General features: G+C 35.9%; 1 protein-coding gene across 1 annotated transcript in view; it reads left to right on the plus strand.

Annotated features, from left to right (window-relative positions):
- Positions 1 to 17363, plus strand: part of CNTLN (centlein) — a 225146-nt gene that overhangs the window by 115771 nt on the left and 92012 nt on the right. The window contains 3 exon segments of the mRNA XM_049769389.1: positions 3442 to 3563; positions 6183 to 6302; positions 17249 to 17346. Of these exon segments, the coding sequence (XP_049625346.1) occupies positions 3442 to 3563; positions 6183 to 6302; positions 17249 to 17346 (340 nt within the window).

Consider the following 17363-nt stretch of genomic DNA (forward strand, 5'->3'; position numbering starts at 1 on the left):
AATTAACAGACACTTCCTCAAAGAAGAAATACAAATGGCCAAAAGACACATGAAAAAATGCTCCACATCACTAATCATCAGGGAGATGCAAATCAAAACAACAATGAGGTACCATCTCACACCACAGAGACTGGCACACATCACAAAGAATAAGAACAATCGGGGCCTGAGAGATAGCATGGAGGTAAGGCATTTGCTTTTTATGCAGAAGGTCATTGGTTCAAATCCCGGCATCCAATATGGCCCCCCGAGCCTGCCAGGAGCGATTTCCGAGCATAGAGCCAGGATTAACCCCTGAGCAAGAACAATCAGTGTTGGCAGGGATGTGGAGAAAAAGAAACTTTCATTCATTGCTGGTGAGAATGCCTTCTAGTCTAGCCTTTATGGAAAACAATATGAAGATTCCTCAAAAAACTGGAAGTTGAGCTCCTATATGATCCAACTATACCACTCCTAGTGATATACCCTAGGAACACAAAAATACAATTCAAAAATCCCTTACATCTATATTCATTGCAGAACTATTTATAATAGCTAGAATCTGGAAACAAACCAGATGCCCTTCAACAGATGAATAGCTAAAGAAACTGTGGTACATATACACAGTGGAATACTATGCGGCCGTCAGAAAAATGAAGTCATGAAATTTCCTTATACTTGGATGTATATGGAAACTATTATGCTGATTGAAATAAGTCAGAGGCAGAGAGAGACACAGAATAGTCTTACTCATCTATGGTTTTAAGAACAATAAAAGACATTATTGTAATAATGCCCAGAGATAAGGGCCAGAAGGACCAGCTCATGATATGAAGCTCCCACAAAGAGTGGTGAGTGCAGTTAGAGAAATAACTATATTAACATCTACCATGACAATGTTAATGAGTGAGAGAAGTAGAATGTCTGTTTCTAATACAGGCAGGATCTGGGAGAGGAGGGAGATGGGGGCATTGGTGGTGGAATGTTGCAGTGGTGAAGGGGGTTATTCTGTTTATGATTGAAACTCAACTACAATCAGGTTTTTAATAATGGTGTTTAAATAAAGATATTATTTAAAAATACATATAATGCACTGCATATATTTTATTTTTATGCTAATTGTTAGTAACTAATGATTTATAAAATCTATGAGTTTTAAATTATGATTGCCTCTGTAAAGTAATGCCATTGTAATGTTTTTTCTTACTCTCTCTTTTTATGTGACATATAGACCCTTGATATACACAACTCTCTAATAAGTCCTAATAATTTTAATTCTTAATAATTCTTAACACTTAAGAGAACTGTTGTTATCCTACTAGAAGTATATTAAAGTAGAATAACAAAATATCAATACAGTTTAGATAAATATAATTGCAGTAAAATAATGAAGACTGTAAAGTTTAGCTTATTGTTAACTTTGGAGAAACTATTTCTTTAGCCCCCAAATTAAAAGGGCATCAGTGTTAAAACTTAAGAATGGGGAGATGGATAATAGATTTGCTTCATGCCTCTATGAAGCAAGCACAATACCAAGACCTTTTACTAGATAATTCAATTTTATGATAAATCTACTTATTTCACATGTAAAACTTGAGAGTTTGAAATTTAAATAATGTTCTAAAGATTATGTAGTTAGCCATAGAAAGATGAGAAGGTGAAATCAAAATATTTTTGGTTGCCTATTCCTCCTGATCTCAACCTGTTAAATAAGCTCACAAATTATTTAAACAGAAAAATGAGAAAAATTTAAACAACACATTTTAAAACCACTTGTTATCTATTTTACTAACAGAAATATAGTTTGTAAATACTGAAAACTTATTTCCTCTCAAAACTATAAATTTGTTCTTTTATTACTGTATCTAAAGTGAAGACTTACCGTAGCTCAAGTTTTCCACTAAGAGTATAAGTACAGGTGAATGGATAAAGAAGTTTTGGTACACACATGTGAATATACACACAAGAATATTATGCAGCTAATATACAGTAAGATAAGATAAAATAATGCCACTAGATACACAATGGATGCAATTGGAGGGTACCTGGTTAAACAAAATAAGTCAGAGATATACAAATATTGTGTGATCTCATTTATTTATGAAATATAACGGTAAAAATGGGAATATAATTATAAAATAAAAACACACCCTTGTCCCTGGAATATAGAGATCATTATAAGTTATAAGCAATGGAGGCATGATTGAAGGAAATGAAAGTAGGAGCAGGATGGCATAGGGACAGACAATAGTGGAGGGGCACAGACATTTTGGTTGTGGTGAGACATAGTAACTTTATACATTAATACAACAAAATGTAACACTATCTCTGTTTCCTGTATTATGTTAAACTTTTAATAACACTTAGAAATCATTGTCTTTACTTAGTAATGTTGGAATTATTTGTTTTAGATTATCTTCAAGAGTATCAAGCCCACATTTCTTTAGAATTCTTCATGTTAGAAGCTTACTACTTATAACAGAGATCTGAACTGATTTTCTCCCTTCTGTTTAATCGTTGTGCTTTATAAAGCAGACTAATTGTGGATTCATGAGCTGAAAAATCAGTTTTATTATTACCGCTATTAAGCTTATTAAATGTATACTTATATTTTATGAAATAATCATAGTTTATGCATGCACAAATCCTTATATTAAAGTGAAACATAAATTGAACGAGAAATATAGTACAGTGGATAAGGCACTTCCTTACATGTGACTAACCCACGTTAGTCCTGGCATCCTGCCAGGAGTAATTTCTGAGAGCAGAGTGAGGAGTAGGAACACCAGAGCACCACTGAGTGTGATTTAAAAATATCATTAGTTAATATATATTTGTGCTAATTTACAAGAAGGAAATGATAGAACTAATTTGATAATTTCAAGTAGCTTTAAAAATGTTTAGTGGAAATAAAAAATGATCAGACTTGAACACCAAACTCATGGGATGCATTCTGGGAACAGGGGTGGAGGGAAGATAACATTAGTGGTGGGAATGTCCCTCATTCATTGTCACTATATGCCTTAAATATTTCTGTGAAATAACTGTAATTCACTTTGAACACAATAAAAATTTAAAAATAAAGAAGAAAAATAATGCAGTAATGGGGAGAGAAAGGATAATATAATGAATAAGATGTCTGCCTTTAACACAGTACCCCATATTAGAATTCTGGCACATAATATAGTCCTCCAAGCATTACCAGAAATGATCCCAGAGCAAAAAGAGAGAATATACTCTGAATACAGCTTATGGCCTCTATAAAAAAGAATTTTTTAATTTAGTGTTTTTAAACGTATTCTTTAATGATAGCAATTATTTTCTTTTGCTTAAATATTATGAATTCATTTGTTGGCATGCTATTTCATTTCAGATTAAATTCGTGGATGCTAATTCTTTTATTTACCATATTATACTAATGCATTACTCAAAGTTGTGTACTTTCTTTGTTGTGTTCTACAGAGCCAAGAAAACGATGAGTTAAGAGATGCCCATGAAAAGTGCAAGGAAAGGCTACAGATGTTACAGACCAACTACAGAGCAGTAAAAGAGCAATTAAAACAGTGGGAAGAAGGCTGTGGCATGTGAGTTACATATCCCATAAAGCCGTTTTTCTAAATATTAAATGGATTGGATAAGCATCATATAGGTATTTTAATGGCTTTTGTTTGATGATAAGAAATGATTTGAATCATATCTTGGCAATTTTTAATTGAGAATATAATAAAGGAAAGCCAAGGACTAGATCAGTAATAACTATAGATTTTCCTATAATTTGCACAAATAATTAGCACAGGTGATTATGAATAACTATTCGTTTTAATATTAATAAAGTAATTTATGAGAGTATATTCATAGCAAAAATAGCTCATGTCTATATGCTTTTAAAAGTGCTTCAAATAAACATAATAAATGCTACTGTGTTTATAACCCCAAAAGTATTCATAGGTTTAATTTAAGGACCCAAGAAATATTGTTCACTTAGATACTTAACTACTTTAAAACTACTTCTACCTAGTATGTAATTTGAAGATCTTTACTGTACATCAGTTTGTTCTGCAGCTTATCTGAATGAATTGGTGGTCTCAGTTCAATTGCTCTGAACAGGTGTTCAGATCTTGGTTAGTCATAAGTGGCTCCCCTGTTAACAGTATCAACAGAGGGCAAAGGACTGAATGAGTACAGAAAAATCTAATACCCTCTCATCTTTTGAGATGGATCCTTTAGGGCAATGTTGATGATACACATTGGTCTGCTCTATAGAGAAATACTGTTCCTAAATTGGCCAGTACAGCACATTTACAAATAAAAATGAAGAGTTTGTTTTATGTACAGAAAATTAAAACATAAAAAGAATTTGTATGTTTTCTAGATAATTGTTGCATCTGATTTCTTTCTTTGAAGAATAGAAAGTGATTCAGATTGCTTGAAATTAAAGTGGTGATGAAGCAGTGCGTTCTGGAAAAATTTAGTCTTTGTTCACCTAACTTTTTTATAGTTAATAGAAGTGTGAAAACAACTGACTTAATCACTGATAATAGCTAACTTTATTTTTATTTATATTTGTTTTGTTTTTAGGCCCCATTCTACAATTCTCAGGGGGTTTTGCTTGCTCTATACTCAGGCAGTATTCATGGTGAATCTCAGGAGTCCACTGAGGATATCAGGAATTGAATTAGGGTTGTCAGCATGCAAGGCAAATGTTCTACCCACTGTACTTTCACAATGGCCTCCTGAAAATAGATATTTTTAATTTTTTTTATATTTGTAAGTTTTAGTTAGCGAACAACAACTTGCAAAGTTACTGATAATTGCATTTTAGGCATACAATATTTCAACACCAATTCCACCACCAGTGTCAACTTCCATCACCAGTGTTTCCATACTCTATCATCCCTTATCCCCTACTCCCAATTCCTACCTGCCATCTTGACAGGTACATTACAGAGTTCAGTAGTTACAGCTTAGACATTTTGTTTTCTATGTTGTTGAGTTCTGTGCTTTGGATTATAGCTATACTATTCTCCCACATTACCAAAGTAATTAAAGCCCTAACCTCTTTTCCCCCGTTACTTCCCTGACTTACATTTTTCCTTTCACCTGGATTCCTTCTCTTTCCTCCCTAAGCTCTGTGTTCAAGGGTTGTCTAGGAATTCTCCTTTTTATTATATTACATTTCCTAGTCTATATACACACTATATATATATATATATAAAATATATATATATTCTATATACACAGAAAAGTGAGATCATCCTGTATTTGTCTTTCTTCTTCTGGCTTACTTCTCTCAACATATCTTCCAGTTTCAGTCAAGTTTCAACTAATTGCATGATTTCATCACTTCTTGCAACAGCACAATATCTTATTATATGCGCATACTACATCTTCATAATCCATTTATTTTTTTTGGATACCTAAGTTGAGATAATAAATAATTTTAGGGGCCAAAGTGATAGCATAGCGGTAGGGTGTTTGCCTTGCATGCAGCCAACATACCAGGTTCAATTTCTGGTATTTTATATGGTCCCCTGAGCCTGCCAAGAGTAATTTCTGAGCACAGAACCAGGAATAAACCCTGAGCCCACCAGGTGTAGCCCAAACCCAATATATATATTTATATATTTTATATATTTCTATTTATACATATACTCTTATATAATTAATTTTAATGAAAACAGACAACACTCAGATTGATTGGCAGCAAATACTATACCAATTGATTGTCAATAGTCCCTTTCTATGAAACTGAGAATCTAAAATGCTTTTTATTACTGTTAGAATGGATGGATGAGGGCCCGGAGAGATAGCACAGAGGCGTTTGCCTTGCAAGCAGCCGATCCAGGACCAAAGGTGGTTGGTTCGAATCCCGGTGTCTCATATGGTCCCCTGTGCCTGCCAGGAGCTATTTCTGAGCAGACAGCCAGGAGTAACCCCTGAGCACCGCCGGGTGTGGCCCAAAAACCAAAAAAAAAAAAAAAAAGAATGGATGGATGAACTAGGCCTAAGAATATAGTTTAATCTCATAAGAAATTTTAATACAGGATTTTAACTTATACTATTTTAGATTTATAGGAAAGTTATTCCTAATAATAAAAATTAAATTAGACATTTTATCAGTTGGTATCTTTAAATTTTAGAGTATATAAATATATTGTGCTAACCAATTTAAGGGAACAAAAGCATTTTTATTTTAAAAATAGGATGGAAATAAAAAAACTGAAGAAAGCAGATCCTCAGCAACTTCATCCGCAAGATTGTGATACTGTATGGAATGAATTGTCCTATTTTAAAAGGGAGAATCAGGACCTAATATTTCAAAAGTGAGTGTTGTTTTTGTTTTTCTTTTTAACTATTTGTTCTCCGGTAAGAATTGGGAGAAATCTTTCTGTGGTTTAAAGTTCATGAGAGAAAAACCTTATAAAAATTGAAAATGAAGTAACCAAGGGGATTTTTATCAATAAAAGTCAAGAAAAAAGAATAGCTTTAAAAAATATATATGTATAATGCAATAACAAGTTGCACATTTTCTAGCTCTAGCTGAAACTGTATAATATGATCTAGGGATTGTGTTAATTAATGTGGCTCTCATCTGTTGGAGGTGTCGCTCTTCATTAGCCTGTATTTTAGACACTGCCGTGCTTCATTTTTGGAATGAGGTGGAGAGGGGATAACCTAGCCAGCCATCCTTGTTTGATCTCCTAGATACATACGCGTTGCAGAATGCCTGAGCTCTCTTGGTTCCCTGCCCTGTCCTGCTAATCCCAGCTGAGCTCATTATGGTGTAGCCTTGCTGCTACTCTTGGAGCCAGAGCTGTCCAAGCTAATTACTGGTAGCAGCAGAACTGCCTGTTAAGGGTCTGGAATGGTTCTGCTAACATGGTCCTTGGTAGTGACCTGCAAAAGACACGAGGGAATTACTTGCTTTCTTGCTGTGCTTTGCCCATCCTTTGGGTTTAATGCTGATCCCTTCACATCGGTCTTTTAGCTACCCTAACTATAAAACTTGATGAAGGGTAACTTGTATTTCAAAAAACACAGTTTTCTGTGTTTTGTTTTCTTAATCTTATAATTCATAGTCCATTTTATTCATCTTGGCAAAGAAGACTGGAAATAAAAAGTAGTTAGATCAACATAATTAGCCTCTTTTCCTATATAACTGTTTCTTCATCTATAGTAAAGTTTTGACACTCAGACCTGGCAGTTTTTTGAAAGTCAAAATGTCTTATAAGTTATTAGAATTTTGCATCTGTGGTACAATGTGAATAGCTTTGATTTTTTAATAGGAAATTAGAATTGTCTTGTATATTTGATATGACAAACATGATTTTCAGTCAGGACTCATATATATACATATGTACATGCAGTCTTTTTTTTGGTTTTGGGGCCATACTCGGTGATGCTTAGGGGTTACTCCTGGCTATGCACTCAGAAATCGCTCCTGGCTTGGGGGACCATATGGGACACTGGATTGAACCCAGGTCTGTCCTCGGTCGAGCATGTGCAAGGCAAACGCCCTACTGTTGTGCTATCATTCCAGCCCTATAATCTTTAACTTTTTTACATGCAATTAAACTTTTAGGGAAACTGTAAAATCAAATTTAAATGTATATTTTTAGTTTTCAGGTTATTTGATTATTGCTAAGCCTTTTATTTTGGTATTTTTATTGTTGCTATTTTGCATTTTTGGTTCTTGGACCACACTCAGCAGTACTCAGGACTTACTCCAGGCTCTGCACTCAGTGATCACATCTGGTAGGTTTGAGGGATTATTTGGGATAACCCAAGTTGGCTGCATGCAAGACAAGTGCACTACCTACTGTGCTATTAATCCAACACCTTGTTTAGTTTATTTTTGACTTGTTTGTGGCATGGGGAACATGTCTAGTGGTGTTCAGAGATTATTTTTGATTTTGTGCTCAATAATCACTACTGTTGGGGCTCAGGGGTTCATATTCAGTGCCCAGGAGCAAACTGGGGTTGACAAGTTCTCATATACTGTACTTTTTCTCCCTTTATTTTTTTGGGTGTTAGTAATAAAGTTTTTGAATATGAAAATTATATGAAAATTATATATTTCTTTCAGTGATAGGTCCAAATAATTTAATAGCCTTTAGAAATATAATTCAGAAACTTCATAACTTGACACATAAAATTTAGGGTTTTTTGGAATATTCAAAGAATTTTACCCATAATAATCACAATTTAAAAAAATTTTTGCCCCACTAATCATATTCTATACCATACAGCTGTGACCTCCAGTATTTCCTTACCTTCTTTTAGCCTTTGAGTAAACACTAATCTAATCCCTATCTCCAGATTTGCATTCTCTGAACATTGCTTATTAATGGAATCATACAATAAATGGTTCTTTCATGTAACTTTTAGTTTTCCAGATTGATCTTTGATATAGTTTATATAATTTTTTTTGTAATTCTTTTTTTTAATTTTTTTTTTTTTTTTGGTTTTTTTGGGCCACACCCGTTTGACGCTCAGGGGTCACTCCTGGCTATGTGCTCAGAAATCGCCCCTGGCTTGGGGGGACCATATGGGACACCGGGGGATCGAACCGCGGTCCGTTCCTTGGTAGCGCTTACAAGGCAGACACCTTATCTCTAGCGCCACCTTCCCGGCCCTTTTTTTGTAATTCTTAATGATCTTTTTGTCTTCCCAAACAAAAATTAATTCTAATTTAAGTTAATTGGGTGGGAATCCTAATCATCTAGTTTGGAGACCTAGAAAATTTGAGCAAATATTAGCTATAAGTGATACATTTGGGGATCATAGAAATAGATCAGTGAGCTAACATTATGCTTTGCATGCTGTAACTCAATATCTCATACAACTTGGTCTTCTGAACACCCGGAAATGATGGCCACCAAAGTAAACAAATAAAAGTGATAAATTTAGCATTTATTATATTTATTAACAAAAATTAAGTTTTTAAAAGTTTTATTTATTGGGGAAGGAGTAGCTCAATTCTCTGCAGAATGTTCTGTGCCTACTAAATGATCTCATGCATTACACAGTAGTCTGAGCACCACCAACAATGACCCCTGTATACAAAATCTGTGCCTTCGCCCCCCAAAATAAGTTATTTATAGCATATATATTATATTAATATATGTAATTCATAAGTATTTAAAAAACAATAGTTATAAATAAGTTGGGTATCTATTAGAATCCTATTCTGTTCATTTGATAATACATGTTTATTTTAAAAAGCACTTGGACTTAAATGCTAAGGATCATTATAAAGTCTTAATCAGTCTTCCCTTACAGTCTGTGTAAATTTAGTAATGATATAGGCTCCTGTAAATTAGTTGTTATTAAGATAAGTCTTAATAAAAGTTTATAAAATTTGGTTTTATAACCTTGAGTGCTTTAAAATATAGGTGTTTAATTTTTTAACCTAAACACTTAAAAGTTTTTTAAAATTTAGATCATAGAGCAAAACTTTAGGTCTAGTTGAGCTGTTTTAATATTTGCTCAATTGCTAAAAAATGTGTTTGATTTACTACTGTGTCAGCCACTTTATTAAGCAAATCTAATAAAAATATTTGACAAACTCTTCTCTCAGAGACCTAATATTTGAAAATGTGCAGTGTTAAAATTCCAATGAAATATAATGTTAAATTTTAAATTAAAAGTATCATGATGGGAGTCAGAGAAAAAGTACAAGGGTTAAGATGCTTCCTTTGACTAGGCTAACCTGGATTCTCTCATTGGCACCTTATTGTGGTGCCTGAACATTGTTAGAGTGATCCTTGATCACAAAATCGGGACACACATATTTAGCAAATAAAATATTTGAGCAACTACCATCGTAAACATACATAAATTAGTTATATCATGTATATAATTATTTTATCTAGATCCTTATAGTCAACTACTCTCACCAATTCTAATACCTGGCAATCATTCTTCTTTCTAAAATCTTTGCCCTTTTTTTCCAGAATGTCTATGCATAGGATCACATAGTCTGTATTCAATACTGGCTTCTTTCACTTAGCCTAAGCCTTTGATATTTATCTATGTTGGTTCATCGGTTTGTTCCTTTTTATTATTAAATACATTGTATTGTTGTGCCACCATTGATCCAGCTACTGAATTTTTTAATATTATTTCATTGAAGAATAATTATTGATGAATTTTTTAATTCTAATTTTTTTGCATTTATTAAGTGCTGTTGTGTATGGAACAGGTTGGTTAAGTGATTTTACAATGACATTCTTTCAATTCATGAACAAGAACTTAGCACAGCTTAGGGCATTTGCCTTGTACTCGACTGGCCCAGGATGGATGCAGATTGGATCCCAGGTATCCTATATGCCACCACCCCCCCCACCGAGCCAGGAGCGATTTCTGAATGCAGAGGCAAGAGTAACCCCTGGTGCCATTGGGTATGGCCCTAAAAAACAAAAAACAAAAACAAACAAACAAAAAACAAAAATGAATTTATTTCCTTCAATTCATGATCAAGAATTTTTATTTTTAATTTGTTTCTTCTATTTAATTACTTGCATAGAGAAATGCAGGGACTCAGGCCTAAAGTAGGGGCCACACCTGGTAATGTTCAGGGATTACTCCTGAATTGGAGTTTAGAGATCACTCTTGGCCATGTTTAGAGTCCTATGTTAAACTCAGGAATAAACCCAGGCCTGCAATGTGGAAGAGAAATCTTTACATGTGGTACTCTCTCTAAGGCAGCGTTTTTCAACCACTGTGCCATGGCACACTAGTGTGCCTTGATATATTGTCTGGTGTGCCATGGGAAAATTCCATTTTTATCCGTAACATGCGGCTTCTGCTCACAAATAGATCAATCATTAGATTATTTCATAATAAAGAATTATAAAATAATATCTTTGTGTTTATTTGATTCCTAGTCAAGAGAATTACTTTATATATATTCAATATAGGCACAGAGTTAATTTTTTTTAACAGTTTCTAATGGTGGTATGCCTCATGTTTGTTTTTTTTTTAATAAAAAAACTAGAGGTAAGGTGCCTGCCTTGCCTGCGCTAGCCTTGGACGGACCATGGTTTGATCCCCTGGCGTCCCATATGGTCCCCCAATCCAGGAGCAACTTCTGAGTGCGTAGCCAAGAGTAACCCCTGAGCATTACCTGGTGTGGCCCAAAAACCAAAAAAAAACAAAAAAAAAAAACAAAAAAAACTGTACCTTTGCACAAAAAGGTTGAAAAACACTGCTTTGAGTTCCTGAGGCTTTGGATTCTGTCCTATGGTCAGATTAGGACAGGAAACATTTTCTGTTGAACTAAAATATTGTATATTCAGTTTAGATACTCAAGCAGCATTTAATTTAAAGTTTTTTTACTCTGCTTCCTACAGTTTAGTTTTGTCTCAACCCTGAAGCATCTTCAGCATAAATTATAATTCCATTTTAGTCTTAAGATCTTTTGTTCTATGGGCTCTTTTTTAACTAGAAGTCACATTGAGATGGGAAAATGTTATTGGGTAAATCACAGTATAAGAGGTTCTTTATTTTTATTTATATTAAGATCTAGAGGATTACTGTGTTTACTTTTAGTGATTTCTATTAAAATAGTATATTAAATAGTAGATTTGTTTTGTTTTGTTTTTTTTCTCATGGAGAAATATTTAAATTCCCATGTTTATTACATGCCCTACATGCTAGTAGACACAAGATTAAATGAATAAGAAAAATGAGGTGCATACATACATAAAACAAAGTAGTAATAAGCCTTACAAAATAAATTCTGTTGTTTGAACCATGAATGTGCTTGCCCAACCAAAGATAAATGCTTATAGTATCATTAATATGTATAATCTAAAATTTCAAACTCTTAGAATCAGAGCTAAAAGCTGTTTACCAGATTGTAGAGAGGAGGGCACTGTTAAATAATGTAAAAATTAAATTTGTCATTTAAGATTGAAATTTGACTACATAGCAAATTAACTATGGTTTTTTTTAATTTTTAATTTTTAATTATGAGAACAAAGATGCAAAGAAAGAGGACAAGGTAAAGTTACAGTGGAAGGATAATCACCCGTAACATAATTCTCAGAAGAAGTCCCCTTGCTGATATCTTAACTTTGAACTTTCAGCCAAAGAACATTAAGATAAATAAAACAGAATCCATGTACAATTACTTTGTCCCTCAAGTCCCCAGATTGTAATACATTATATTATTTCTTAGCAGCAGACAAGGCAATCTAAAGCCATAAAACTTATGTAACTCATTAAACATTAGAGGCATAGTATTTTTTACATTTCCATGTACATGCATATTAGTTTAAGTTAACCTCAAAAGTTTAAGTGGTTTTTTTTTTAAAGGATTAGAGTCAAAGGAGCACAGTAAAAATGGTGTTAGAGTGGCAATTGTTGTTTGCATAGGCCCACCTAAATATGAGGGGCATGGAAAGGAATAATCTTGGCCTAAATACAAAGAGACCCTACCCCTGAAGTTTCCTTGCATAAGACCAAGTCTAGGCTGCAGGCAAGCTAGATCGTCCAATCCAAGACATTGTAGTGCCAACACACTTTTATTTTTCACATAGTCTCTGTTGTTGGTATCATGTTTCTGTATTAAAGATCCTGGAATCTGCATATCCTACATTGAAGTCAGAATGTGGAGCATCCTCTAGTTTCACCTCACAATTAAAGGGCAATGTAGAGAGCCCTATCCTGTAAGCAAGTCGTTGTTGTTGTTAAGTCTTCTCAGTGTTAAGGGAAGTCTCTTTTGAGCAGGTCGATGTCTGAGCAGTGATAGGGTCTTCTGTGGTAGAGGATTGCTTCCAGGTGGTGTTATAGACAAACTTGGTTGTTTCATGGATGGCTTCCCTGGTTCAGGGGTTAATGGAAAATGCTCATTCTTCTGAGGCCTGTGCCAGGTCGTTATGTCAATGTTCAGGGTGTAAGGTCCCTTTGCACTACAAGATTTGTGTGTTACAATCTGTATTAGATAAGATCTTATTTCTATGTATAGTGTTTTCCTATTTTAATGTGCCTATGCAAAAAAGGAACAATGTCACGTGGCGTTATTGGCGCATATGGGGGCGATAAGAACAAGTCCAACAATCCCCAAGACATTGTTCAATCAACAGCATTAAACTGAGGGACTCTTTCACCAAAATTCTTTATTAAACAGCTCACAAAGAGAAGATAAAAAGTGGTTAGAATCATCACTTTATAAGAGAATATTTAGTAAGACTTATAGCTGTCAGAGAAAAAACACATAAAATATTCAAAAGAAATACGTGTCCATTTTATGTCTTTTGTAATAGATGGGGGTTGTTACACACAATGCACGGCTTTGGTCTGGGATTAGGATTGTGCAGTACTGAAGTTAAAAAGAGTAATGAGGGTTAGTGATGTTTGGGGGTGGGTGAGAGTTAAGGAGTAAAAATGAGCTTTGTAGGAGTGTGGGAAAGGGAAGAATAAAAAATGGACATTCTGGATACGCAAAACATAACATAAAGATACGGAATACTCTTAATACATGCAGTTTTCCACATGTAAATTGGTCAGAAATTGACAGTGACAAATTTAGTGCAACCGAACAAATCTCAGCACACCCCAAGTTAGGACTCACCATTTCTGGCCGCCTGGGCTGGAACCAGGGAAGGCCTGGAGGCCCGGGGCAGAAGAGGGGACGACTGGGGGCCTATCAAGGCTCCCAGCGCACCCAAGTTAGGGAGAAGGCCTTCGACATGGGGTCTCCCCAAATTCCTTGCCGGCTAGAGCTAGCCTCCAGATCAAGAAAGGATTGATAGAGAGCCAGAAGCCAGGATCTGCCCTACCTCTACCCTGTGCCCTTCCCACCCTAGTGCAGGGGGAAGGGAAGGGAAAGCTTGGGATACCATCCAGGAGGGACCCCCCAAAACCCACCTTGTCTGGCCGCCTGGGCTGCCACCCCAGGAAGGCCTGGAGGCCGGGGGAAGAAGAGGGGATGGCTGGGGTCCTATCAAGGCTCCCAGTACACCCAAGTTAGGGAGAAGGCCTTCCACATGGGGTCTCCCAAACCCCATGCCAGCTAGAGCTAGCCTCCAGATCAAGAAAGGTAGATCTGTTTTTAAAAGTCGGTAATTGTTGATTTAAAAAACATATATTTTAAGCATTTAGAATATTTAATGTTATTTAAGTACTATATCACTTATTTAAAACATTAAAATTGCCTTTAGCTTATTGTCTTGTTATGTTTTTAAATAATTTTGCTGACTAAACTGTTATTTTATTGTATAGTTTGATAATTTATTATTTGAATTTTTCTTTTTTATTAATTTTTATTTTGACCATATTGGCTTGCATATCTTTCACAGTAGTATTTTAGGTGCATATTAATATTGAATCAGGGGAATACCAGTCACCAAATTTGTCCTCCCCCCACCCCCATTCCCTTCCTTCAACCCATATCCCCAACCGTCACACCACGGGCTGCTAGAGTAAGTCGTCCCCTCTGTGTCTAGCTTACTATTAGTGATCATATATCTGTTTGGTCCTGGTACCCTCCCTTGTTTCCCCCTCTATTTGAGAGGTGGAATTAGGTAGTTTGAGTTATGTGAGGTTTTTTTTTTTTTTGAAGGAAAAAGCAATAGAATGGGGTTAAAAAAACATCAAACAAGCTGAAAATGGGCGGAGTCTTTTTAGAGGCTTTCAACCTCAATTTGAGAGAGGTCAGGAAAAAGGTAATTGAAACACTGCAACAATACATAAAGAAATATCAAATAAAATATCCAGTGAGCACTACAGCAATAAAGACAAGAACCACACAGTAGTCTCGGTCCCGATGTCAGACCATGCTGGAGTGCAAAAAGAAAGAGAAAGATAAAATAAGATAAAATAAAATTGGAGACATCAACTTCAATATCTAAATCAAAATGAACAAGTCAAAAATTATTCAATAAATAAATATATATGTGGATAAAAGGATTATTTTGAGCTTTTTTTTATTTTTACCCCTGCATAGGCACAGTAACTATTGGGGACATTATAGAGGGGACTCTCTTGGCCTAGGTCTAGGAGATACAGGGTTTCTTCACCCCTGAAGCATACTGTCATGGGATTAACTATTGACTCCTTGAATGATCATTTACTCTCCTCTGGGTGCTTTTGTGGTGTATGGAAGACTTTTGCTTCATCATGGATGGTAAAATCAGACATCTGTATCTAGAGATCTTGGTGTCTGTACATCTCAAGGAATGGAGCTTATGATGAAGTCTTTCTTTGTGGTTCTAGTAGTTCTGCTTCTTCAGTGTTGTTTTAATCTGTTTTCTGTAGTTGGTAGTCTTGGTCAATATGCTGCTCCTAGCATGGAGCCTGGGATAGAGTCGTTATGCTTCCGGAAGACCCATTCAGTTGCGATTGTCTCTGTCTGACCTTTGGAATTGGAGATCTTGTTTGTTGAATAGATCATAGACCAAAACCTAGGCTAGAGCTTTTTGTTGGTGGTGGTGGTGGTCCTGGGATGCGTACTGTCCAGTCCTGCTTGTAACAACCAGTCATCTGTAGATAGCGATCTTGGCTTTTGCACAGATCAAAGGGTGACATGTCTTCTGATTTTGTCTTATCGTTGGCTGGTGAGGAAGGACAACTTGCTCTTAGATCAAGTTGTTCCCATTTCCTCAGTGTCAGGTTATCCATTTAGAACTGGCACATGTTGGTGTCAGAGCAGCATTATGGATACCCCGGAGGGTTTTAGTTCCTGGAGCTATTGTGGAGAACTCTGTCATTTCTGTGTCTAGGAACCAGGAGTCAAGGCTGGACATCAGTGCCTAATTCACTGGGGTCTAAGTTGGTTCCACATGACATATGTTCAGGGTGGGAGATGCCCCTGTGTTGTAAAAAAGTTTGAGTTTTTATCCCTAGTAGATCAGAGCTTGTTTCTACATGTAAAATTTCCCTTTTTTTTAAATATCCCTTTGCAGGAAGAAGTGGTGCTACATTATATTGCTGTTGGATTTGGGGGTGGAGAGAGAAGAAAACAGACACATGACAAAAACAATATATATGCTCACACATATCTAAAGAAAAAATTTTGCCCAGGCGGTGGCGCTAGAGGTAAGGTGTCTGCCTTGCCTGCGCTAGCCTTGGACGGACCATGGTTCGATCCACCGGTGTCCCATATGGTCCCCCAAGCCAGGAGCAACCCCTGAGCATTACCGGGTGTGGCCCAAAAACAAAAACAAAAACAAAAACAAAAACAAAAAAAAAAGTTTCTTTTTAAAAAAAAAGATTAAATAAAAAACGTAATTAAAGGAATAAAGGGGCTGGAGATATAGCATGGAGGCAAGGTGTCTGTCCTTCCTGCAGAAGGATAGTGGCTCAAATCCTGGCATCCCACATGGTCCCTTGTGCCCACCAGGGGCGACCGCTGAGCATAGAGCCAGGAGCACCCTCCAAGTGCCACCAGGTGTGACCCAAAAGAAGCAAAAACAAATCAAATTAAAAAAACAAAAACTAAAACAAAACAAATTAAAACAAACAAACAAACAAGAAAAAAAGAAAAAGGGAGAAAGTGGTACAGGAGATTACTTTATATTTGGGAAAAAACAGGATAAGCGGTAGTGTTATATACGTTTTATACTTATGTGAAAGTATAGGCTTCCCCATTGTCTTTTGAGATTTCCTTGTGGGGTGTGGGCTCCAGGCAGGGAGGTCTTGGGTAGAGTTCTGGCAATGGCGGTCCTTTTGAGCTAGATCCGGTATCAAGCCACAGTCCACATTAGGAAGAAGTGATTAGAAGGGCCACACTGCCTGAGTCAGTCAGGGTGTTGGTTTTACTTTTTTGCCGGGAACGAGGTTTGAGTTTGAGTGGGTGTCTCTTCACTTGGGTACTGGGTACTGGTTTGTTGGGGTAGGCGGTCGGTCTTGATGCCTAATGGATTAAGAACTGAGGGTGAAGAGTTACAATGTGGTGGGGATATCAGGGATGGGATTGAGGGGTGAAAGGATAGTCGGATTTCTGAAAGGGGGAGAGGGAATAGTACATGGGAGGGATTATATAGGGGATAGGTATGGGTTGCTTGTGATTTAGTTTTGTCTCTTAAGGAGGATTCCTATCTCTGTGTGCTCCTGCCCACATATAAACATATAGAAGTTAGCTTAGGTATATATTAATGAAGAGAGGTGGGGAGTGCAAGAGATTCGCTGAGTACAGAAAGATAGGTAAGTATAGTTTGTGTAAGGAAAAGAAACTAATAGATCAACTTTTGGATATGATAGGTTTCGTGTCTCGAGTACTAACCATTGTATTAGTGAGGTCTTATTATTTGAATTTTTATAGGTTGAATCTTCAAGAAGAATTGGATACACTTAAAGTGCGTATGCGTGCAGATAAGGCAACAATACAAGAACTGAAAACACAAATAGAAGAGAATGATGGTAAATACTTTATGAAA

Source organism: Suncus etruscus, chromosome 1 (assembly GCF_024139225.1).
Source record: "Suncus etruscus isolate mSunEtr1 chromosome 1, mSunEtr1.pri.cur, whole genome shotgun sequence".
Taxonomy (NCBI): domain Eukaryota; kingdom Metazoa; phylum Chordata; class Mammalia; order Eulipotyphla; family Soricidae; genus Suncus; species Suncus etruscus.